We start from the raw sequence: 24,041 nt of genomic DNA, 5'->3' as shown, positions 1-24,041 counted from the left end.
TCGAGATCATGCCAGGACACATCGTTTTTCCAACCCTAACCCTAACCTGGTGCACACCCCTAACCCTAATATAGGACTCCAGTTCCAATGATAATAGGGCAATTTCGAAAAAGTGTTCCTGCACTAGCTATTTCTGCCCTGCTCAGCATCTCTGCCCATTCTAAACACATTCCAAGCATCGAGATCATGCCAGGACACCTCCTTTTTCCAACCCTAACCCTACCCTGGTGCACACCCCTAACCCTAATATAGGGCTCCAGTTCCAATGAGAATAGGGCAACTTTGGAAAAGTCTTGTTTCAGTAGCGTTTTCTGCACTGCTCATCATTTTTGCCCATTCTAAACACGTTCCAAGCATAGAGATCATGCCAGGACACCTCTTTCTTCCAATCCTAAGCATACCCTGGTGCACTTCCTTTACCCTAAGATGGGGATAAAGTTCCACTGAATGGATAGTTTTGAAAAAGCCTTCCTTGAGTAGTTTCTTCTGCATTGCTCACCATTTCCACCCATTCGAAACCCATTCTGAGCATCAAAATCATGCCCGGGGACCTCCTTTTTCCAACCCTAACCTGTTGCACCCCCCAACCCTAATATAGGGCTACGGTTCTACAGAAAAGATGCCGATTTTGAAAAAGCCTTCCTTCAGTTGCTATTTCTGCACTGCTCATAATTTCTGTATATTTTAAACAAATGACAACCTTCAAAATCATGCCAGGATAACTCATTTTTCTAATCCTAGTATAATTAATCTTATTCATTGGAACCCTAATCCCAAACTGATGGCAAAATTTGGGCAAAATTTGAGTTACATGGATCCTTTAAGTAAAGCAAACCAGTTTAACAGCATCATCTCGAAACACTGTTAGCCATGGCAACTGGTGCAGAATTGTCTTTAGGTGCAGGCCAGGTCACAATACTAACATCTAGGGAGCCATATTTTGAATAATTGAGATATAGTACATGATATGACAACAACCAATCATTTGAGGCAGAGAAGAGCACTTCTTCAAATTTGATGTTGGGCAATGAAATGTCGAAGAGGGAAGTGCTACAAACTCAAGGCATTTTCTTCCTGAAGTAGAGGCTACCTTCTATGGTCAGCACTTTAAAATTTCTCGATTTTGACATTCATGCCTTCAGTTATCTTTCCATTCGGTAATACCTAAAGCTTCTTCACCAGACACCACAGAATTGACCTGAAGAGAAGCTAAACCAGGGCTGCATATCCCTTTTTGCTGCAGGTTGTATCCCACCCCCCCGCACTTTATTATACAGCTTAAACACTGTGTTGTGGGAAAAGATCAGAAAAAGGATGATCTCAGAAACCCCCTGCATAGGGTTTTCTTCATTATAAGCAGGGAAACCCCATTCCTATCTTCAATCAGGAACTGATGCTAAGAGTGATTTAAAGTCATTTTAACTTGGAATATCCAACTGGTTACTTAAGTATAAGCACAACTAAATTTCCGAATTGAGCTGTTTTATATGCCTGTAAAGTGCTACACTAGTTCTTAGTAGGCATGCAAATAATTAATTATGCTTTTTGTATTCAAACGTCAAAATTGGTAGGAACTTTATTTGTGCATATATATGTATGTGGAAAAAATGGAGCCACTAGGAACTATAGGGCTAATACTAAAAATCTGGAATATCTTACTGCTAAGAGGAAAAAGTTTCAACACCCTTTTCAATAGAGCAAAGATGCTTTATTGTTCCTTGACAGCTTACCTAAGGATAGCTGTAAAAAAACCCCACAAAGTAAAAAAATAAGCCTATTTGTACCCAATTTCAATCAATGTGCATAGTTAGAACCTGCTGCATTTTGACGGCAGACACCTACGTGGTCTAGATGAGGCTTTCCATTTCAGATGTCCACAAGTGAACACCCCCACACTTGCACAAGACTATTTTTAATGATAAAAGTATTTGTGTAAATTTCTTACAATTAAGAATAATTTATAAAGGGTGGTAAACTAGTGTAAGCCTCTCCAATGTACCACAGCCCCTTTGGAGGGACTATGTCTATGCAAAGAGCAAGAAACAAAGGGCAAACACTGTGGCAAGCACAAAAGGGTTTGCAGTTACAGTGGGGAGAAAAAACAAGGTGGATTTATCTACTAAGTCCCTTGTGATACGCTCCTGTATGCAGGTGTGGGATACAACCCATTGTAAGCCGAAACACCATGGCACACTATGGGTTGGACTACCAATGTACAGTATGTAACTTATTTGCAGCATGTGTTGCCATGTTATGTGAACTCACCCAGTCTAGTGAGGTACCCACACTTCCCTGAACTTAACATAGTTTTGCATTTATTTCCCACACAAACCCCACAGTTTGCATTTATTTCCCACACAATTTTTGGTTGGTCCCTACAGATGGAAGAGCTACTTATTTCATTCATAGGTTCATTATCAAATAAACAGTGAAAGACATGGAATTCAGCTCAAATCTTTATCTGTATAGAAACTAGAATTCAGAAGAAACTAGAATTTATTTTATAAATTATATATTATTCTTCTGGAACTCCAAATACTACTTTATCATCAGAAAAGCAGCACAGAGTAGGTTAGCACAAAAGATACCAAAGCTGGGGGGGGGGGGGGTTGGAGCCACACTTTCTTGCAAGTAAACATGCACAGGTTTGTGCTACAAATCACCCAAGAATAGCAAGAGAGCATCACAATTGAACAATATGAGGAACCTGGATATCTCACATCTAAATTTCAAATTCTGTCCTCTACACCTACCACAGCAGCCCCCTGCAGGGAAATCCTTGTTATCTCTGTGAGATTATAATCAATGTAAAATTTGAATTGGAGAATTCACAGCTCACCCGGGTTAGAAAGTGTGTAATGCCATTGACAGATATCAATTGCACTAGACCATTTCTAACCACCATATGTTAAAATGTGTGGTAAAGGCAGGAGTTGGGTTTGGAGATATGTATTGAATGACACACAGGACAGTATACAAGGCTGCCACTCAGCTTATACAACTGACATAGCACAAGTGACCTCCTCTAATGCAACACCAATATCATGTGTTAACACAATAGTCTTGATGATAAAATGAATTAAGATGATGAACTCAAAGGGTATTGTAGGTAAAACTAGATTACAATGAAAGCAACAGAACAAGCAGAGGTTGCAAACTAGAATCTCATTTACTATCTCTTAAGGAAGCAAGTGCTAAACTTCCAAGTAAGAAATTTCAATTTGTATATATGTGACTGAAATGTGTACTTTTCTATTGCAAGCTGCCCTGAGCTCAGCTACTAATGAACATAGCTTTCCTCAAAGCTATGAAAACAATATTTTCTTCCACCCACCCCCAACTTCTCGCTCTGTTGTTTGGTTGTGTGAACAAAGCTGTAATGAAAATGTCACACGGTCACCAATTTGTTACACTGGGCTTTTGTAACAACTGCTTGTCTCTGCATAACCTGCATCCAGCAGTCAACATTGTATGGTTGAGCTCCCAGAATGCAATCATATTTATGTATCAGACAGAATGATAGTTGTACTATGAAAAATACACTGATGCAAGAACCTAACTGTATCAAGGACTCTTACTATTTTAAATATATTTCTTATTTTATTTATTTATTTAAAACATTTCTATGCCGCCCCCATCACAACAAAGCCTTGGGGCAACTCACAAAGAATACATAAAAACATACATAAATAATAGTATTTCTTACTATTTTAAATATAATTTTAAGTATATCTGGCTGTTGTACCTTTTGGGTAGGGCTGTGAACCATGTATGAATGTGAGGTGTGTGTTCATGTGCCAAGAAAGAGAATAATTAATTCCTAAAGCTATGCATGCGAGGACAGGTTTCATATACTTAAAAAAATCTGTACAAACTGAGTAGCTTGTTCAAGAGAACAGCTTTATGCCAAATCATGTTTTTAAAAGGCCTTCTATATATAATAGTCATACTGACAGAAAGGTACCCATCCATTTAAAGTGCAATCCTATTGCTGGTAGGTGCTGTCCAGATGGCCATAAACTCTGGAGTATCAGCTCCTAAGAAACTTACTCCCATCTGAGGAGCTAGGATCCTGAACTCAGGGTGACCCTCCCTCTGCCCTTGCAGCCAACATGGAAAGAACTGTGCCAGCTGCAACCCTGAGGTTGCAACAGCCACCACAGAGGTGGTATTTTGGGGTATCCAGTGTAGGTAGGAGATTGATTCCACTAGCACACACAGTATCTTGGCAGCCCTTCAGTCTCCCCTCCTCATGCTCCAGGGCAAAACAAAGACAACACTGAAATCAACCATCAAACTGTTTTGCTGGGTGGGAGCTCAGAGCTGACCTTCACCTTCACCTCCACAGTTCTTCTGCCCTCAATAGGATGCCTACAATACTCTGATTTTGGAGGGCCTCACTGGACTGGATTGTTGAATGATGTCAAAACAACCCCCAGTCAATTACATTTGTCACATTTATTTTTCTCTTTAAACCTCTTCTGATTTTCATTGTACAATGTTATTTTACTGTATACTTTAAAATGGTAACTCACCCAGGGAGGCTTATGGTTAACTGTTAGGATAAAAGTCTAATACATACATATAAACTTGCAACAGAAAACTATAAAGAGTGAAACTTTTTTAAAATAAGTATACATATTTAGAATTTCAGCCTCCGCTCTTCCTAAGATGTGCTGGGAGAAACCTGGGTATCATCTGCTCGCATTCATAGAATACATGCTTGTGTCAGAGGCAATTCCATAAAAGAATAAAACCAAGCACACTTCTGATTTTTAAAGAAATACCTTATATCTCGGAATGAAATCACTGCAGCCAGAGAAAAGTTTTTCTTTAAAAAAGCTCTCTTCAAATAATTACAATCAAATTAAACCTGGGGTGGAGGAGAGGATAGACTTTAAGGAAGAAAAACAAAGATTTCCCACGTCAGATAGAAGGGAGCAAATGTTGAGTCAGCACAAAAATTAAGGATTTTACAGTTCTTTTCGTTCGCCCGTTCAGGCGTGTGCGTGTGTGCAAAAATAAATACACCTTGTGGACCAGTTCCTTTGGGAGACTAGCAATTGGAGGTGCCTGCTTTCCCCGTCCCCTTTCAGAAAACCTATTGCCAGCTTCCTTCTAGCAGACTTTCAGGGAAACGGTAGTCCATGCTTGCCTCCCAGCGCTAACCTTTGCCTCCTGGACTCTGGCGATTCTTAGCTACAATCCACTTCCGCCTCCTCAAGTCCCTCAGTAAGGATTACCCCCTGTCAGAATTGCACTCTGCCTTCCCCGTTACCAAACGGTAGGAACAATCGCCATTCAGCCCCCAGTACCCCCTTCTCGTTTGGGGAGGCGGGGAAGCCGGCGGACACCACTCCACCCTCAGCGTTCCCCCGTTCGCAGCCCCGATAAGCCTGGAAAGGCACCAGCTGCTACCGCGACCTCCATCGCCCCCGCGACGCCCCGATCCCCACTGCTCCTATAGACCCCGCCCCTTCCTCAGATTCAAAATGCTCAAACAACCGTTGGAAATAAGTCCATCATAGGCGCCCCCTCCCTTCCCCCATTTTTTTAAATATCCGGGTACCTTGAGGCACTCTCGTGAAAATCCCCAAGTTTAACCGCTTTACTCTTCAGAACCTAAGAATCTGATCCCTTCTCACAGATTGGCTAATCCGTCAGCCTATCAGCATAAAGAGGCGACTTCCTTTCATTGAATGACAGAAGTCTGGCATAATCACATTAGGAAACCGCAGTACGCAAATGCGAACTATGAATGGGGCGGAGCGAGAGGCGTGGCTCGTGACTAGCTCGCCGTTCAGGTTTTCGTGCGTGCTCAGTGGCGGGCGCCATATTTGAAAGTGTTTGTGGTAGTCCCAGCTGGTGGGCGGGTTTTGTGACTTCTATAGGGATGTGGAGGAGTGGGTGGAGGGTCGCGGAAGCTACCTCCACAGCCCCGTGGGTCCCCGATCTAACCAACTAGCTGTCGGAGGAGCTGGGCATTTGTTACCTGAGAAGGAGGAAGCGGATGGGGATTAAATACTGTCATTGCAGGTGGCCCCGCGACACCAGTGCCTGTCACAGAGGTGTACTGACGTCACTCAGCGGAGTTATGAGGGTTTCTGATGCCACGCGGGACTCCCCAAAGGCCAGGAAAGTCCCGCGGAATAGATGGGGGGCTATGGAAAACGCGAGGGAGAAAACCTGCGGGTGAGAAGAGAAGTGCCTCTCACGAAATAAGGAGGGGATTGGGTAACACTCCTTTAAAGGGTTTTGCAATGAGTTTTATTTCTCTAGATCATGGTGGACAGGTTGTGGCCTTCCAGATGTTACTCGATTGCAGCTCCCATCCCATCTTAGATTGTCTGCATTGCTTGTTGGGGTCCGTAATATCTGGAGGGCCAGGAGTTGCTCTAGGTTTCCTATTCGAAGTTGAAGTGAATAGAGGGATGAAGTCTGCTTTTCGAAATGCTGCAATTTCAAGAAGTATCTGCCTCATCTGAATGTGATTCAGCCTCTCCCATCCCGCTGCGTCTCTCCATATCACATCGCATTGATCCCTGTACATGATTTCCCCTCCTCCAGCTGTACCTACCAAAGCACACTCTCAAAAACAAACAAGCCTTGCTTGGCCTTAGTGCATGGCTCTGCATCCCTGTCATCTCTGTGATGCTGCTTCTTACCGTCTTGAAATCACTCTGCAAAACCTGCTTTGTGAAACACTTGGCACAATCCCCTAGTTCCTGTGCCTTACTGTAACACAGGCTGTCTTTTGAACTGAAAGCAGGCACTACTGAAATTGCATGTTTTTGTTTACTTAGGCTTCTTTTCTATTCCTCTGCTCTCCCTGTGTAGATGTTTGAATTCTGAACTCTTCAGGACCGGGGACCTGTTGTTTTGTATTGTGCTGTGCATATCAATGGGCCTATTTAGATGATGGTAGCAGAGTTGGGAAAGATTAGGCTCCTCCTTTTAAGCAACAGATATATTAAAGCCAATAGGAGCAGCAATGACCAGTGCAATTCTAAATACTTATAATGTCGCACTGAAGTGTATTCCCCAGAAAACATGGTTAGAATTGCATAGTTTGGATGTTGGATGAACTTGCTCATTTAACAAATTGGGCTTACACAAAAGACAACAATCTTTTTCACTCTAATTTACATAAACCTTTGAGGTGTGGTTTCAGTTGTGCTGTAAATTGATAAAAGATACGGAAGAAGGCATAAAGTCATGTTGGATCAAAAAAGTAGTTCTGTTAAAATGGAAAGTTTGCTTACTAGACTATCATCCTAAGCTGGTCCACTGAAAGTCATTTTTATCTGTTTTAAACCTTGATGACTGGATACTAAAATTTCACTATTAGAAGTAATATATGGAATAGGAAATGAAATCCTTGCTATGGAATGAAAGCATTGCTGTGCCTTGCTAGTTTGCATAGAATTGATCTTTGGTGCTTAATAAGAATGTGATCAAGAATGTACTAATTTGTAGGAATGTTACTACTTATTACATAGAAGTTGGTAAAAATCTGCATACTGTGGAAACAATCGTGATTTTCAGGTACATCCTAAATAAATATTTGCTTGGCTCTAAGAAACCTCACAGCTAGCTTTATGTAACCAAAAAGCCTTTAGATTTGATTTTCTTAAGTCTGCTATGCACAGGTTGCAAGGCTCATAGTAAACTGCTTTTGAAAGAGACTTTCAAAAGAAGCTTGTGATATTTCCATCGGTTCTGTTCAGGGAGGATCAAAAATTGCCCTGTGACCCTGAGGTCAGTCTATTTAAGCCATGAATAGCTGCTTCCAGAAAAGAAAAGTTCTGAAAAATATCCTTTGGGGTGGGGTGACTGATTCCTAAGTTACTATTTCCTATAAGCCAGGGTTGAAGAACCCTTTTTTGAGGGGTAGTTTTCCTTGGGGATGATCTGTTTGATGGGTGTCTGCTTTTGGTGGATGAGGCTGAAGGCAGCAGTAAGCAGAACTACTACACTCTGCTACCTGTTCTCTTTCTTCCTCCCCATCCAGCAGACTGCTGGGCAAATACTGTTATGTAAAGAAGCAATTTATTCCACCTTTTACACTGTGAATACTGGACAGGTTGGGTGTAAATGTTCATTAGTTAGCTAAGATCCACTGACTTCTGAAAATCTATGAGCAAAAATGCATTTGGGACATTAGTCTCATAAGTTTAATTCTTTGTTATCTGTGTAACAGTAAGGCTTTCTGTTTTGTTTTTATACAGTGGTGGATGTATTTTTAAATATGTCTGTTTCTAATAATGATGAATTCTATATTTGTGTTTTAGGTGATATGTCCAACCAGAACTCATCAGTGTCTGAAACAGAAAGTGAATGTGATTTTTATTCTGACTGTTGGGACGAAATTGCTTTACCAATCAGTCAAGGTAAATTGGATGCCAGACAATAAAGGAACAATTTGATGCTCCTTTATTACTTATTCTGAGTTGCTAATAGCACAGTCCTGTGGCCCTAGACAGCCATAGGATTATTCAGAGTCCCAGCTCTGGCCTTGGACGTTCATTCTGAGCTTAGAGCTACACTCAAGTTCAGAATGTCCTCTGCCTTCCTTGTAGCTGGTGCTGAAAGAACCATGCCAGCAGCTTCTCTTGTGTTGCAAACACAGCCTTGGAGAAGCTGAATGCCATTCTAAGGTGAGGGGAAGAGACTGGTATGAAGTATCCTGATGGTGCCTTAGCCATCAAAGTGTTTTGCAGGGGTTAGAGAAGCATGGAGTCTTTTCTTCCTTGCCCCTTCCACCTTGCATAGGATGCCTGTAATACTCCAACATTATAAACATTGATATTGGAGGGCATCATTATTAATTTACCCTACAGTGGTGATTGTTTCTACTTGGGTTATGACAGTGGGTTCTGTAAACAACCATTTTTAGAAAATGATAACTTGTGTTCTTTTATAATTTTGGGAAAGCATGTTGTTGAGTTGATGGTAATTTTCTTCTTTTCTCTAGACTTGGTTAACTCTGACAGTGAAAGTAATCACTGTCTTCCTGTGAAGAGTCCATGTGGCTTGTTTGAAAAACAGAAACAAAAAAGCAAAATCAGCAAACTTGTAGAGATCTCAGGAAATGATCAGACCAACTTTAAAAATTGTTGCAAAGATTATCCCTTGCTCCAAGCCCAAAAATTAGATAACACTGGAGAGTTTCGTGTAAAATTATTGCCAGAATCTATACTGCATTTAAACGTTAAGGACTATCATTCAAGTGATCATCCATCAAAAACTTATTCATCAAAACAAAATTCACTCAGGTATTTAAATAGAAAAATCCCTCATATTGCTGACAAATTAGTAAAAGAGCAAACCTTAAAAGAAACTTGTATATTTCATAAGCTACATCAGAAGCTGTCAACAGCTGATAACACTTCAACTTCCAAGCACAACAAAGCTGTGCAAGTTTTCTTTCCTTGTAGAGAAACAGAAACTGGGAAAAATATTGTCTGTGAGTGCTTCAAACAATCAGCAATTCCTGCTGAGGTAAACAAAACGCCTATAAACTTTAAAACATTCTATGGTAATGAAAGTCAGCTGGTAAATGATAATGTAGATTGTGCTTCAGAACTTTCCTATAAAATAGACAATCCCCAGACAGCTGAGCAAATCTATTTGCATACTAGTTCAGGAAAAGTTGTAATTTCTCTGGCAATAGAAGCAACTTATGTAGATCCAGTTGGTACGTTACCAGGTAATATTAGTTCTTCAAAAGGTAGACAGGGCAAAGAAGATTCACAGAAGAATTCTTTAGCTTTTCAGGTTAAGAATCCTGATCATAACCAGCTATCTAAAGAGTTGCTCATTTCTGTTGTTCCAAGAGCTGTGCACTTAGATTCAGAAAAACAAAAACAGACTACATCTTTGACAAATAAGGTAGGATTTGCCCAAAGCTTACTTGGTGAAAGAAGTCAAATTCTAGGAACAAATACAGAAACATCTGAATCTAGCTATCCTTTAACAACTCATACAGAATCATCTGCCTCAAGTAGTTTGGATTTTCATTCTGATCAAGTGTTTTCTGCATTGAAACCTTTATCTCTCAGTCAGTTGTTTCCATCCTCTAAATGTACGTATGCAAATCAGTCTCCTCACTTCTTTGTCAGGTCATTGCCTCATTACAAGGTTGCATCTGCTTTGAGGACTAGTAAAGTTCAGAAAGGGCAGCCAAAGGCCTCCAGGCCTGTGAATTCTGTTGTGTTTACACCCCCAAAAGTGCAAAAAAATAAAAGACACAAAGGTTCTGTCTTTTCCAAATTTCATTGGCCTAAAGCTTTGGAGGTTGAACCTATAAATGAAAATATTTCCAGAAGAACAGAAATAAATGAGCTGTGCCACTTGCCTCTTATACAGACTACTAAATGTTGCTGCAGCCCATTGCTTGACTTGATTGTTGACCTATATTCTGCAGAAAAGAATTCTGAAAACCTCTACAGTGTTCACAGAAAACCACCCAAACGAACTGGATGTGGCAAAATAACCCATAGATTTTCCTCCCATTACCTGCTAAATCCAAAAAGTAACTTTGAGAGGTCTGAGTACATTTCTCAAGTAAGAAAGACAAATAATTTGAAGATGCAAAATATATTGAACTATTGCTTAGGATGGGCTGGAAGACAGAACACACATAACAACTGTAATGGGGAGATTTGCTCCACTCCAAACAGTTCAAATACACAGGAGAATGTGATTTTGACTTCATATTCCCCTGCTGATGGAAAGCATTCAACTGTCCCAAGTTCAAAGCATAGTCCAGTTCGAGGACCTGCACCCTGTTTGCAACCCGAGAGAGGGAGTCCTGCAGCACTGTATCTTCTTGCAAATGAGAAAAGGCATTCATGTGTACCATATATGCAGAATGAGAGAGGCACTTGGAATCCTGCAGCATCTTACTCAGACTGCAGATGTTGTATCTCCCATTCTCCTTGTACAAATTTTGCTAAAGTAGTGAAGCTACCAAAGGAACAGAACACACTTAACAACATATGTATGGAAAAACTGGATTATGGAACTGACCAGGTGGCTTGTGGAGGATTAGTTCTGAAGGAGCTCTCAGTCTGTCCATGTGGAAATAGGCCACAATGTGACTTGTTTCCTAGTGGAGATATTTCAGAGTCTGTTAGGAAGAAAACAAGAGCAAGTCCTGATAGTAATTGCAGAGTCGCTATGACTGAATCAAACTGGTTGAATTCCCCTACAGGAACCCTCGACACAGAGAAAGCTTTCTGTGCTAGTTGCCATCATGGCTTCCCGTCCCGTTCTTTATCCAATACAGATAGACAAGTTTCAAGAAACCAGTTCATTAAATTAGCATCCTACTTTGACAATGGGTTTTCCGACAAAAACCTCGACGAAGATGTTGCTGAGAGAAGCAAAGCAAGGAAAACAGATGAAAGAAAAAACTTCAGGTTTCATGTAGGGTCAGGTACAAGAAATCTAGAAGAGAGTGGTATATCAGGTGCACCCATTGCATCACCTAATGATGGCCATCAAACACCAACATGTTTTGTTTCTCAGCCTCTGTGTTTATGCTGCCGGACTGCTGTTAAAAAATATCTTGGAACATCAAGGGAAGCACATGACTGCTTTGCCTCCGAATGTAAACTGCCCAAGGATTGCCTGAATAGAGAGAGTGTTTTTCTAGTAGACTCTTGGCAGGGAACTAAAAGCCAGTGCAAATGTTCCCAAGAAATTCTCCCTTTCAATATCAACCCGACTAATGCATGTAAGGAAAACAGAGCTGCAATTTCCAAGAGAAGGGAGTGTGATCTTATTCAGGTTTGTACCCATTCATCTACATACTGATATACATAGTAATAACATTAGAGGTTATATCTGGCTGGCTGCATCTGCCATCTAGTAAAATGGACAAGGCTGGTGGCACAGATCCTAACTTTTAAATGTGCCTCCCAATCAGCTTCAGGGGGTTGAGGAATCCTCTGGAGTAGATTTGGGGCAGGAGAGGAAAGAAAGTAGAAGGCCCATTCATTGAGCTGAAATTTACTTGTGTGATGTTGGACATTACCTTAAAGTAACAGTCTTGTCCACACTTATTTTGCAATAGACAGTTTTGAACTCATAAGGTATGAATAAAATTGCATTGGATAGCACTGGATGTAGTTCACTATTCCAGTCATGGAAACTTACACTTTGTGAAAAGTTCATTATATCTCAGTAGCTGTACAATTATTCTTTCAAATTTAAACCTTTACATTCTTGTGGTTTTGTACCAATTTTGATTATTAGGCCAGGGGTCAGAAGATTTTAGGATCTACTTAGTTTGCCATTGTAGATCCACCTGTTGGAACCAGATGTAAAACTGAGGTTCAGGAAGGCAGAAAAAGATTGCAGAACAAAGGCTTCTGAGCATTTGCTTTACCCAGGAATTTGTAAACTCCTGTTCTGGTTCTGAAAACAGACAAATCTGTGCCCCCAACCCTATAGTTGCGCACACCCCCAACTAGCTTTTTTCAGCTATCTAATTTAGTTGGGAAATAAGGTTTTTTTGCTAAGCTGCTGAGAGCTAGTCCCTCTTGCTGACCTACTACAAAAATCATCTGGAAAACTACAACTAGATCTTGCTCTGCCCCACCATGCATTACTTTACACTTGCTTACATTAAACTGCTTTTGCCATTTTGATGCCCATTCTCCCAGCTTGGAAAGATCCCTCTGGAGCTCCTCACAACTCCTTTTGGCTTTAACCACTGTAAATAGTTTGTTGTCATCAGCAAACTAGGCCCCTTCAGTACTTACTTCTAATTCCAGATCATTTATGAATTGATTGAAAAGCATTGGTCCCAGTACAGAATCCTGTGGAACCCTAATGGTTACAGCCATTTCTTGGGGGAAACTACCATTTATTCCCACTTTCTGCTTACCGATTAACAAGTTACTAATCCATACAAGCCCCTACTGCCCTAATTCTATAATTGCTAGCATAATTAAATATATGGAGGGCTTTGCCTGATAAGTCATAGATATGGAAGAGACAGTGATAGCTACCAATTACTAGCTAGTTAAATACTGTGTAGTGTTCAGTAAAATGGCAGACTAGTAACTGCTTTTTTGCCAGGGTGCAGCATGGAGAACTAGGTGCAGATGGAGCTCAAAAAACTGACTGGTGATCCAGTGTGTACCTGCACAAACCTAGATGGTGAAGATATAATTTCTTGGCTGGCTACTTTCTTGAAACATTTGTCTTCATGTGCAGGGATACTTTTTTCTATGGATTAATGGTCAGTGTTCTGAATCCACACATGTATTTTGAAGTGGCCGAGCCCAAACACAGGTTTGCTGCTTCAGTGAAAAGTAGGCTAAAGAAGTTCTGTCTGAAGCTATGAATGCCACTCGCATATATTTGTTGAATTACTTGTGAAATTTCTTGTCTCATTTGCATTTATTTTGTAACAATGGAGCCCAGGATACAGCTTAGGGTAAGGCCCTGCCAAAAAGTTTCAGTGCATCTGAAAGGCACTTAGATTTGTTTTTAATATTGTTTTATAAATGTTTGGTTGATACCTGCTGTTTTATTTGTATGTTTGTGCTTAATTGATCTTTTGCTTTGTTGTATTGTTTTAGATAAGTTGTGAGCTGCCTATGACTACTTTCTATTGAGTTAGAAATGCAGAATATGATGTTTTAAATCATTGGGCAATCATCACTGAAAGGATGGTCTATAATTGTAGTGCAGACTTTGAGAATATTCCACACTATACACATTGTCAATAGAAGTAGTGGTATTTTTAAAACATACTGTATTCACATGTTTACAATACCTTATTTTCTGCCCAACCTATCCATTAAAAACACTGATGGGGATTAGAGCAAGGGAAATGCAAGTTTGTATTCAGATGTCTTTAGAATGTGGGACTGAGTTGCTGGCTTCTCTGCTCTTTTGATCAGTCAAAATATACAGAGGATGTTGATATATTTTTGTTCTTGAGAATGCTCCACACAATGCTTCACATAGGAAAAATAGAAAGAACCAAGGTGTTTTTTATTCATTGCCTTCCAAGTCGTGTCCTGAAAAAATTCCAACAGATCATGTGATCAATACTTGTTGTTCAGTTGCAAAGTCGTGCCCGACTCTTTGCGACCCCATGGACAACATTCCTCCAGGTTCTCCTGTTCTCCACCATCCCCTGGAATACACCCAACCCCACATCCACCTCTCCAGTGATCCCATCCAGCCACCTCAATCGCTGCTGTTCCCTTCTCCTTTTGCCTTCAATTGTTCCCAGCATCAGGGTGTGATCAAGAATACAATACATAAAAATGTTTGTACTATTTCCTATGTTTCTCCATTAACAAAATGTGTAATTCATGTAACATTCATATAGCAAAATGCACAAGAGCCACATTATAATCCATAGCTACGCAGCTCACAGCAGTAATGACAAAGTTAAAATTGTATTAAATATACAGTAGGTCTCCTCAGTGAAGTAAGCCTTGGCTTTGGAGATAATTTTGATACATTCTGTCAATGAAAAGACACAAAGTTGCATTCTTTTGTGTAGTATATAATGGAAAAGGCAGCAATTAGTGTATTAAGGAAGCAGATGTATTGTCATCACTCACTTGTATTTTCATTTGTATTAGGATTCTTCACAGATTAATCATGGTTGGAAGATACTTGATGGGAACCACAAATGCTGCTAAAGCAAAGTTCAGTGCAGTCATTTGCAATAAGAAGACAGTGATTTAAAAGTGATGAAATGTTTGTGTCTCTTGGAGCCTGCTTCAGAGATAATGTGAATAAAGCACCACACAACAGATAGTCATGTGTCACTGTCAAATAGGGATCTTACTTGTTATTTTTATTTCTGTACCACCTGATAGCTGGGAATCGCTTGGAGGACTACAACAGTTCTTAAAAACAGTACAATATTATGTCATACAATCTTACAAAGATGCACACTTTCTATACAGAAATTTTAAAAAGCTAGAAAGTATACTTTAAACGTCATTTTAATTGTTAACAATATTTACTTATTTATCTGGCCAGGCGACTTCTTTTCTTTTCTTTTCTTTTCTTTTCTTTTCTTTTCTTTTCTTTTCTTTTATAACTTTTCTAACTTCTTTTATATCGTTTATATTTTTTATTTATTTTATATTATTAATTTTAATTTTATATTGTTATTTTTGTATTGTATTGTGTTGTAAGCCGCCCCGAGGCTTCGAATAATAATAAAATAATAATATACTGTGAAGATAAGCTCTGTAATGAGACTAACTGGAATATTGTTAATTGAAATGACTGGATTATTAATATTTAATCATTGATGAAGAACATGCACCAAAGAAGAATAAACTATCCAGGAGTGAGAAAATCAGAACTACAGTTCTATACCCCTTGAATAGGATTGCTCTGTTAGGTCCATAATATTGAAGATAGATATAATGGCTCTTCCTCATGTAAAATTACAGAGTGAGAGATGATGTCCATCTGTTATAGCAAAAACAACTAAGGGTCTCTTCAAAGGATAATATATTAATTGTTGCATGCAAAATGATGTTTTCTGCTGGTACCATACAGAAGTTCTATAGCTAGTTCAGAGGAATATCTTAACTTTTACATGTATTCCCTAAACAGTTCTTACTTCAGTGACCCACCAGAGAAATACTACTGAAATGCAACACTTTGGATGCAGGTGCTCATTTCTTTGGTGCCTTCTGCCAATCTCTGCATAACAACAATATTACTTTGGCTAGGCACTAATGCACACATCCTGAATATTGGTACCATGATCAAATTTGAAGTTAATTTGAGTAGGTTTTTCTGCATGACCTTTCGGCATCCACATGATGGCAGTATATTTAAGGCAGAAATTTACCTCTTCTGGATCAGTCTTCTCTTGGAAAACTGGGATTTGAACATTTTTATAAAGTTTCCATTGCCAAGTTTTTGCAGTCTAGTATCTGTTTACAGATCTCATGAGAGCCTTTTTAAACTAGCATTGTGGAAAGCCTGAGATAATTGCTTAGTGCTGTTACGATATCTTTTCTTTGCAGATGAGTGCAAGCTGGAATATTCACTTGGTTATGATATAGCCACAGCGGAAATTGTGTCTGATTGTTTATTACTATCTTGTAGATTGTTTCTCCAGGTCTATGATATAACATGGGTGAAGTAACAATGAGTTTTCTAAGTTGTATGGCTGTGACTAATCAAATACTTGGAAGCACTTCACTGTGATCTTGTTCAGATGACATGGGTTACCAGTTTCAAATTTGTTTTGTTGGATTCATATCTTTCAGCTGAGCATAAGTTTAAGTCACTAGTTACTGAAAGGAATGCAAAGCAATACAGATTTAATAGAATATGAATAAATGCTTAAATATGTGAATGCAGTATACTCCCAAAGCTCAAAACTGAGAACCATGATTGAATATTTGCAAGGTGTTTGGAAAACACTTTCTGCCTTGTTATGGCACTGAGCTGATTCATCCATATTCTTAACATTTTTATCATATAATTACTAAAGCATTCAGTCTTCTCATAGTGCATCTCACATTCATACATTAGTCCTTTATAAATTCATAAATTAGTTCTTTATTTTGGACTAAGAGCCTCAGAATAAGCAATGTTTGTTTCCATGATCGTCTGTATGGTTAACTACTTCATAGTGTAAACACGTTTTCTGTTATTTTGTATACTACAATCCTAAGTGTACATACTTGGTGCAGTAAAGTTCAACAGAACTTCAACAGACTGCTTAGTGCAGTATTCTTAGTCATCCTGTTGATAATAAGATGGTTGGTAAGCATTAAGGGCCGTTCAGTAATAGAATGTGCTCTTACGTGTCCATCCTGCTGTTTCTCAGCCTGATGACCATTCATACCACCCAGAAAACAATAGTCATGGTGTCTGATATGCTGCTGCCACTGAAAGTATGGCTCTTCGAATGACTGCAATCTTTCCCAACCCTGAAGGTATAGTTCAGCTTTAATAGTCTGAAAGAGGATGAAAGGTCAAGTAGTGATAAGCAGCTGAGTTTGTGTCACTTTTTTGAGAGTTACCTACTGGCTTCATCCTTTAAAATGGAAGTTTAAGCCTGGTCCTGCTTCTAGTAAGTAAAGAGACTGGAATGACAAGCTTGTAGCATCTTAATAAATAATATCCTTAAGGATAGAAGTGACTTTTCTGGCTTGCTATGATGTTCACAAGAGCACCAAAATTAGCAAGATACCATGAAGGTGGTGCAAAATATATCAAAAAAGTTCAGACCAGAAATCCAGTGCAGCGGTGAACAGAGTTTTTTGGTAAAATTAAACTTGAATTTCGTTTTCAGATTTGTGGTTATATTGTAATTGAATTAGTTGATTTCTTGCAGCCCTTTCTTGTTCATAGTTAAGAGTTGGCAAAAATCCATTCACAGGTATTTAAGAACTCCTATAATTATTCCCTGACTATAGAAAGATATCCTACTCTGGTACAGTGGTGGTACTTCCTTGCACTGCACAGAGAAGGGTCTCTGAATTGCCAACACAATAAAACATTTCTTGTCAATCTGTAACACTGGAATAAAAATTAATTTATGTTGGAGGACTGTTGTCTCAATATTAACTGCATTTGTAATATAACCTATGTAGCCACTACCACTAATCACCTTCAAAGCATCTGCTCTCTCAGTTTGTAGAATTTGGGATCTAGAACATTGGATTGAGACTTAATCTATTTTTCATGGGTCTAAAAATACTTATCTGGGTTCTTCCTTATTGTGGCTGCCAACAGAGCTCCATTGCTACTGGTGGTATTTAGATACATCAGTTCCTCAATCTCCCTTTCCAGCTTGGATCCAGATTTCTCAGAGTAGAAATTAATGGGGTCAATGGGATTGAAGTAATCCCATTGTTCTCATTGAAGTAATCACTCAAATCAATGGGAATGAAGTAATTCATGGCTGGCTGGATTTCAGTGAGTCCAAGTCAAAGTTTGACTAAGCTGGATCAAATATTTTGTGACATGAGTTAGTAGAATCGATGTGCCTAATAGGGACATTCTGAAAATAACACTATTTCTGGCTAATGGGAAAATAATCTGCATCCTTGTCACTAAGTTTTTCCTTACAGTTTAATAATTTATTTTAAAATAACTGTTGAAAAATCCAAACTCTATATCATCTAGTAACAACTATCAGGTTAAAGCCACCACCCACAGAAGAAAGTCTCTGTTGTAACAACTTCAGAATGAAAAACAATTTTTATTTAATGTTAGCAGCTTGACTGATGGCATTCCTGTCTGCATCCTGTTGTTTTGTTGGATGAAGTTTCATTTATGGGTGATACTGGCCCCAAATGATTCCTCTGTGCAACAAAACATCCTTAATCCATATAATCTTTGCGGAGGTTGTAAATAGGTTGAAAGGCTGTATATAGATCCAGCTACAACCTCCCAAAGTAGCTGTGAAGGTCTCTGATAGGCTGTCAATATGGATGAGTGGAAGAGACAGAGATATAATTGAGTCAGGACATAAAGGTACAAGCCTGGCATTGCTTTGTAAAGCCGATTCTAGTCTGAGAAAGGATAAGCTATTTTGAAAGAGTAGGAAAATTGATGTAAAGTCCCTTTTGTAGTGTTGTATGAAAGCAAGAAACACCCAAATCTTGTGTGTGATCTTAGTGCAGTGTACAAATATCAGGAAGATACCTAGCAGTGTCAAAGTACCATTAATTAGCCCCATAACATTTTTTTTCATCTTCATTGGGAGCACAGCATTACAAAAGTTTATATAACTGCTCTGTTGCAAAGTGATTCCACCAGAACACTTGGAAAACACTGTGATTTTTCCCCATCTGTGTAATATTCAAGCCAATAAGTAATTTATATTTTTAATATTTCCAAAAGGGAAGCTGTGTTTGTTGCAGCAAAAGAACAAATGATTTTGCAGCACCTTAAAAGAATATCAAATTTATTATATAATAATACACAATATTATTATAGCATAAGCTTTCAAGGACCACATCTGCCTTCATAAAAAGTTTTTGCCATTATACAGCTTTAGACTACCACAAAGTATCATATGTCTCTATTATTTTCTGTGTATAAATGAGACTTTCCAAAACATGGGACCACGCCCTTTAAAGATGCCCAGTGCTTTCCAATTTTGTGCTCCCCAGATCTGTTGGATTACTCCTCTCAGAATCTTCCAACCAGTTGTGGCTGTATGATTTTAGGATATGTAGTTCAACACGTCAGAGTGGCACCAGCTTGAGGGGAGGCAGATATGAATATGGAGATTCCATTTACTGTTCCCAGTTGTACAAGAAGGTTTTACACCATTTCTTGTTTAGTGCAATGAAGCTATAACTCTATATGCTGTTACTTTCTGGACAAGAATCAAAATAGAAAAGATGCTTCCTATGGCACTCTTTACATTAAAACATAATCCTGTATAGAGGATTCATTAATGAATCCCATTCCCATCTCTATTACACCCTGACTGGCCTGTGACACAGCTCAGCGAAGGTTAGATGGTTTTTAAAAATGGCAGACATGGTAAGCATTTGGCACGTATATGCTACAAGAGATGAACAAGAGCAACTGTGACATTATCTTTGTTTGCTAAAAATAGCATCCTGCAAAGTTTAAAGAAAAGCACATTATGCTTGTTAACCTCTCCTGTGTCTGCTGCAGAACCTTCAAAGACAGGCTTTACAGTGTTAGGATGCAGCATACCCTTTCAAGGCTTGCCTGGCACTCAGACAATTGAAACTCAATACATTGCCAGCAACAAAAGGGGAGGAATAAATAGTTTTGCCATGGCCCTGATTTTATCTCCAGGGAAAGGGGTAGTAGTGCAAACCTGACCCCATGCACACTGTGTACTTCCTTTGTCTAATCCCAGCAAACATGAATAACTTTCATGAACACATTCACAGCCCTTTTTAAGACCTATCCTGCATGGAAAGCACAATGAGGTGGCAGGATGGTTTGTAACATGTCCACTTTCCAGTGCTTTCTAGAGGATCAGTTTCCTGCAGGTGGAAAACTGACACAAAGGGGCTGGCTAAGAATCTCTTATTTCCATGTGCTAGTTTTCCATTTGCAGGCAGCAAGCAGTTTAAGTGGAGAATTATTCTTCAAAGATGGCATCATTTACATGTAATCCGGGGTGGTACAGCATATTTCATCACCACCACTGCATGTTTCCATTTCATTCCTACCTCATACTGTTGTGGTATGGGAGAGGGGAAGATTCTTCCAAATCATCCAGTTTCTTGCAGATGGCAGGTATTTTATACTGGTCTTCGCTCTCAAACTGCTGATTCCAGTTTTCTAAGAATATATGATATATATTTTAAATCCAGAAAGAAACAGGTGGGTGCTACTGCTTCACAGTTTTGCCCTGCTATGGTGGCTCTTCATCTCCTTTAAGTGCACAGTATATACAGCTCAAGTTCAAAGTAATTTGGCTTTTTCTTACCAAAGGTTAACCATACTGTTTGTTTTGTTCTCTTCCCACATCTACACAGCCTTGCATAATCTTCTATCTCCACAGGTAATTTTTTAAAATCCTAGACATACTTAGCTGGGAGTAAATGCCACTAAATGGAGTAAACTGGCAGTAAACTCCACAGTATTCACAAAGATTGAACAGGTCTCACAGAGGATTATGGAAAATGTTTACAGTAATTGCACAAAGATACATGCAATTACAGAAGCAGCCAATATGTGTTCAAATAAATAAACCTCACCACACATGGTAGCTGCACTGCAGCTGGAAAAGTAGCTTGTCTGGCATGCAATCACTTTTTGTCACTGAGATACATGGATAGCATTAGCAAGAAAAAAGATGAAGCCCGTAGAACTGATCAAATGGAGTTAATGCTAATGCTCAGAGAACATCTGAACAAAATTGTGGGAAATCCATGTCTGGGTCTCCCTTTTTATAAGAGCAGCTGCAGGTTTGTGTGTGTGTGTGTGGGTGAGTGTGAGAGAGAAGTGATGGGAGGTATTATGGCAACTAGAATAGCTATTTCTCCCTTTGCCATTTTCCAGATCTGAATGGCCAAACTGCTCTTTGTCCCACAGGACAAAACATGCAGGTATATTTTATGAGACAGCAATAGCAACTTGTTCATCATCTGATGGCTGCACCAGCATGAAAGTGAGTGTGTAGCACAGAGGTGAGTGTGTATTTGGCTGAGCCACTGCAGCTCAAATGCTACAGAACTCTTGTGTCCCCTAACCTGAACCAGCAACAAAAGGGTTCTCAGTTGGGTCGGTGCATACAATCAACTGCAAGTCATCAAACGTTCAGTGATCAAACGGTGGACATACATTAGGAGTCTGCTTCTGCATAGTTTTTCTGCCTTTAGGGTTTTAGCAGGAACGACTGCCACTTTCCCAAACACAATTTCAGTTGGTGCTAGCTTGGAGTTGCCCATGCTGCTAGTCTGCTCATGCAAGGGACTTCATTCCATTGCTGTGCTGTGGTTGACTCCTAAGGTAGGCAACTCATTAATGTTGCCTGTAGCTCATCAGGATTTATTCTGAAATGCCTTAAAATGCTCTTATCATCTGAGGCAATGATATCATGCTTAGCAGCAGCTAAATAAAGAGAAAACAATTGTGCTATTTTTGAGCAAGAGATTTCATATCTATCCTATGCCATAGTGTTCTGGATCTTTATTTGGTCTGAAATGCAAGAGAAAAACCATCTCCTGCATGCAAAATCTCCTTCATACTGTTGCCAGCTTGAGGGAGGGCATTCAAAAACAAACAAATAAACCCTATTGTCTCTAGGCTTTGTTTCAACATGACATGCTGTGCTAAAGCCAGCAAAGCTAAAACCCTCTAATGCATGTGTCTATTGTTTGAAGTACAGAACAACAATTGGAGGGCGTTCTGGCAAGCTAAAAATAGAAAGGCAGCTGCTGCTGTCCATTTCTCAGTAACTGAGAATAAAACAATGCTCTAGTATTGTCTGCATTACTAGAGTAGTGACATTGGAACTGGTTCCAAAGGACCAAGGGGATGGACCAGGGAGTTATTTATAAATGGAAAGTGTCATTTTGCCCCCCAAAGTGATTGTACTTCCTTAGATTTTTACATCAAGTTCTTTCTGTGGATGCTTGGTGGTGACCATGACAACTGTAGCAACATAATGAAGGGAGTGAGATAGGGAAAGAGGCAAAAGGCATGGTTGCATCTCCCATCTCTAAATTTTGGATGTGAAATTCAGCATGAGTTCAGAAAGTGTATATCCATAAAGCCAGCTCTGTCACACCTCTGTTTTATCTACACATAGCATTGATTGCCCAGAGAGGCTCAAAAGCACTTGTAGTATCATGTCCAAAAATGCTCAAAGTGTTTGAAATGAGCAAAATAAAACTGTATGTCCTTAACTACGTAACTTGCAATCTATTGTGATTTATAATTTACATGTAAGAAAGGCAGTCCAACTCTGTGCATGCAGTGTGTAATGGCATCTCCTTCCAAGCTGGTGTATATAGGACTGTAGCCTTAAAGAAAACTATTCTTTCTCAGCAAGATGTCTCATGTGAAAATTGTGGATGCAGAAGGGAAATCTACCTGATTTTTACTCATGTAGGTGTTTGCAGTATTAGCCTGTTGGGAGTAGGAGATGATTTCAACTTAATGTATGAAAACTGAACCAAGGAGGAACACCACCTCAACAGGATGATTGTTCATTCCTTAGTTCATTAATTTGCCTGTACACTGCCTTTTAGGATCAAACCCTCCCAAGGTAGCTTCCTTGCCTTTCTGGCTAATGGGATGGAATATATATCTAATAATAAATAGTGTATCAGTAACCATTTTAAATTATAAAGCACCATACAGATACAATTAATAGATGACAAGAACCAGCAATAATGCTGACCACAAAAATATTCAGCCCAGAAATAATATAATTAGAGGAATAAATTGGGAACTATAGCAGCAGCATATCTACAGCAGCTCAGTGAAATCCCAGTACCCAAATACAATCCTCATTTGACTTTAAGAGAAGCCAGTTGTAAACAGGTGGCTCTTGGGGGCTCTGCCGTGATGGAGTTTTGTATATATATTGCCTGAAGTAGAGTTCTACAGCCATGGGGCCACAGCTGAAAAGGTCATGTGCCATGCCTGTGAGCCTAGCCGCTCTCATATGCAGGCATGTGAACAAGGTTTTTGAAGTTGATCTCAAAGTATGGGCAGACTGGTATGGGTGGACACATTTTTGAGCAGATGTCCTAAGATATAAAACCATACACTTCCCTATGAGCCATTCATAAAATTAATCTTATGCAATTTCAGAGATGGGGAAATACATGTATGCATGAATGGGTGCATGTATGTTTGCTTGTCTTTCTGTTGCAAAGTGTTGATAGGTGGTGAAAGCTTTCTGAAAATCCTCCATAATATGGTAATTAACTTTGGAGTCCTGAGCATAGAAGGCTACTAGATTAGGGAAGCAGATGACTGGGTCTGCATGACATGATAACCCATTGTAGGTAGCTGGCCACAGTGGATCGCCGTCTCATATACTTAGACCACTTTCTGCAGACTGGCCTGTTTTGGGAAACCACCTTGACAACCCATAGCTTGTTGTAGGGGTTAGAATCACAGAATAGTAAAATTGGCAGGGACTTTACTTGACAATAAAACCATTGTGTCCAATTCCCTTCTCAGTGCAGGACTCCAGGTAAAGCATTCATAACAGATGTCTGCATCTTGAATGTGGGCTGTTGGACTCATGTTGGGTTTTCATATCATCCAGACTTGGGCAACCAGCCCTATCCTGGGACCAGGGAAGCAATGAGTAAGCCACTCAGCAAGACTGGTAAAATCCCTTTGCTCCTGTTGGCTGAGCTCTCCAGAGCCACTATCAGTGATAGCTACTCCAGCAACCCACAAATGTGCCCAAATATTCTTTGGCCTTTCACAGGTGCCCACTTGTGGGTGACCAAAATGAAAAGTCTGGCCTGCTCAGTGTGTGGTGAATGTTTGTTGTCAAAGCATGGTAGATACCAGCCCTAGCCATCAACCAAGCAAGCCTGCAAATAAGTGATTTTGTT

At 39.6% G+C, this 24,041-nt stretch overlaps 2 protein-coding genes across 5 annotated transcripts in view; one reads left to right on the top strand and one right to left on the bottom strand.

Moving 5' to 3' along the window:
* The window catches only part of GSS (glutathione synthetase), a 36,500-nt gene extending 25,452 nt beyond the window's left edge, over positions 1-11,048 (bottom strand). The window contains exon 1 of one of the 3 annotated variants that reach the window (XM_044447443.1): positions 11,032-11,048. The gene's annotated coding sequence lies outside the window, so the exon portion shown is untranslated. Of the gene's footprint in view, positions 1-4,046; positions 4,054-5,569; positions 5,637-11,031 lie in introns of those variants that run through there. The other 2 variants (XM_044447442.1, XM_044447444.1) reach the window with 2 other exon arrangements.
* On the top strand, positions 5,891-14,791 carry LOC123031935. 2 transcript variants are annotated; one of them, XM_044447445.1, is made up of 4 exons: positions 5,891-6,192; positions 8,292-8,390; positions 8,975-9,501; positions 14,616-14,791. In XM_044447445.1, exons 1-4 carry the CDS (start codon positions 6,108-6,110, stop codon positions 14,673-14,675), a joined length of 771 nt encoding a protein of 256 aa, XP_044303380.1. In that variant the 5' UTR covers positions 5,891-6,107; the 3' UTR covers positions 14,676-14,791. The 2 variants fall into 2 exon arrangements, with proteins under 2 accessions (XP_044303380.1, XP_044303382.1); XM_044447447.1 differs by lacking the exons at positions 5,891-6,192; positions 8,292-8,390; positions 8,975-9,501 and adding an exon at positions 11,119-11,793.
* Positions 14,792-24,041: the final 9,250 nt, after the last annotated feature.

This window comes from Varanus komodoensis, unplaced genomic scaffold, assembly GCF_004798865.1.
Source record: "Varanus komodoensis strain SLA01 unplaced genomic scaffold, ASM479886v1 scaffold52, whole genome shotgun sequence".
Classification (NCBI taxonomy): Eukaryota; Metazoa; Chordata; class Lepidosauria; order Squamata; family Varanidae; genus Varanus; species Varanus komodoensis.
This window is presented reverse-complemented; position numbering and strand designations above follow the sequence as displayed.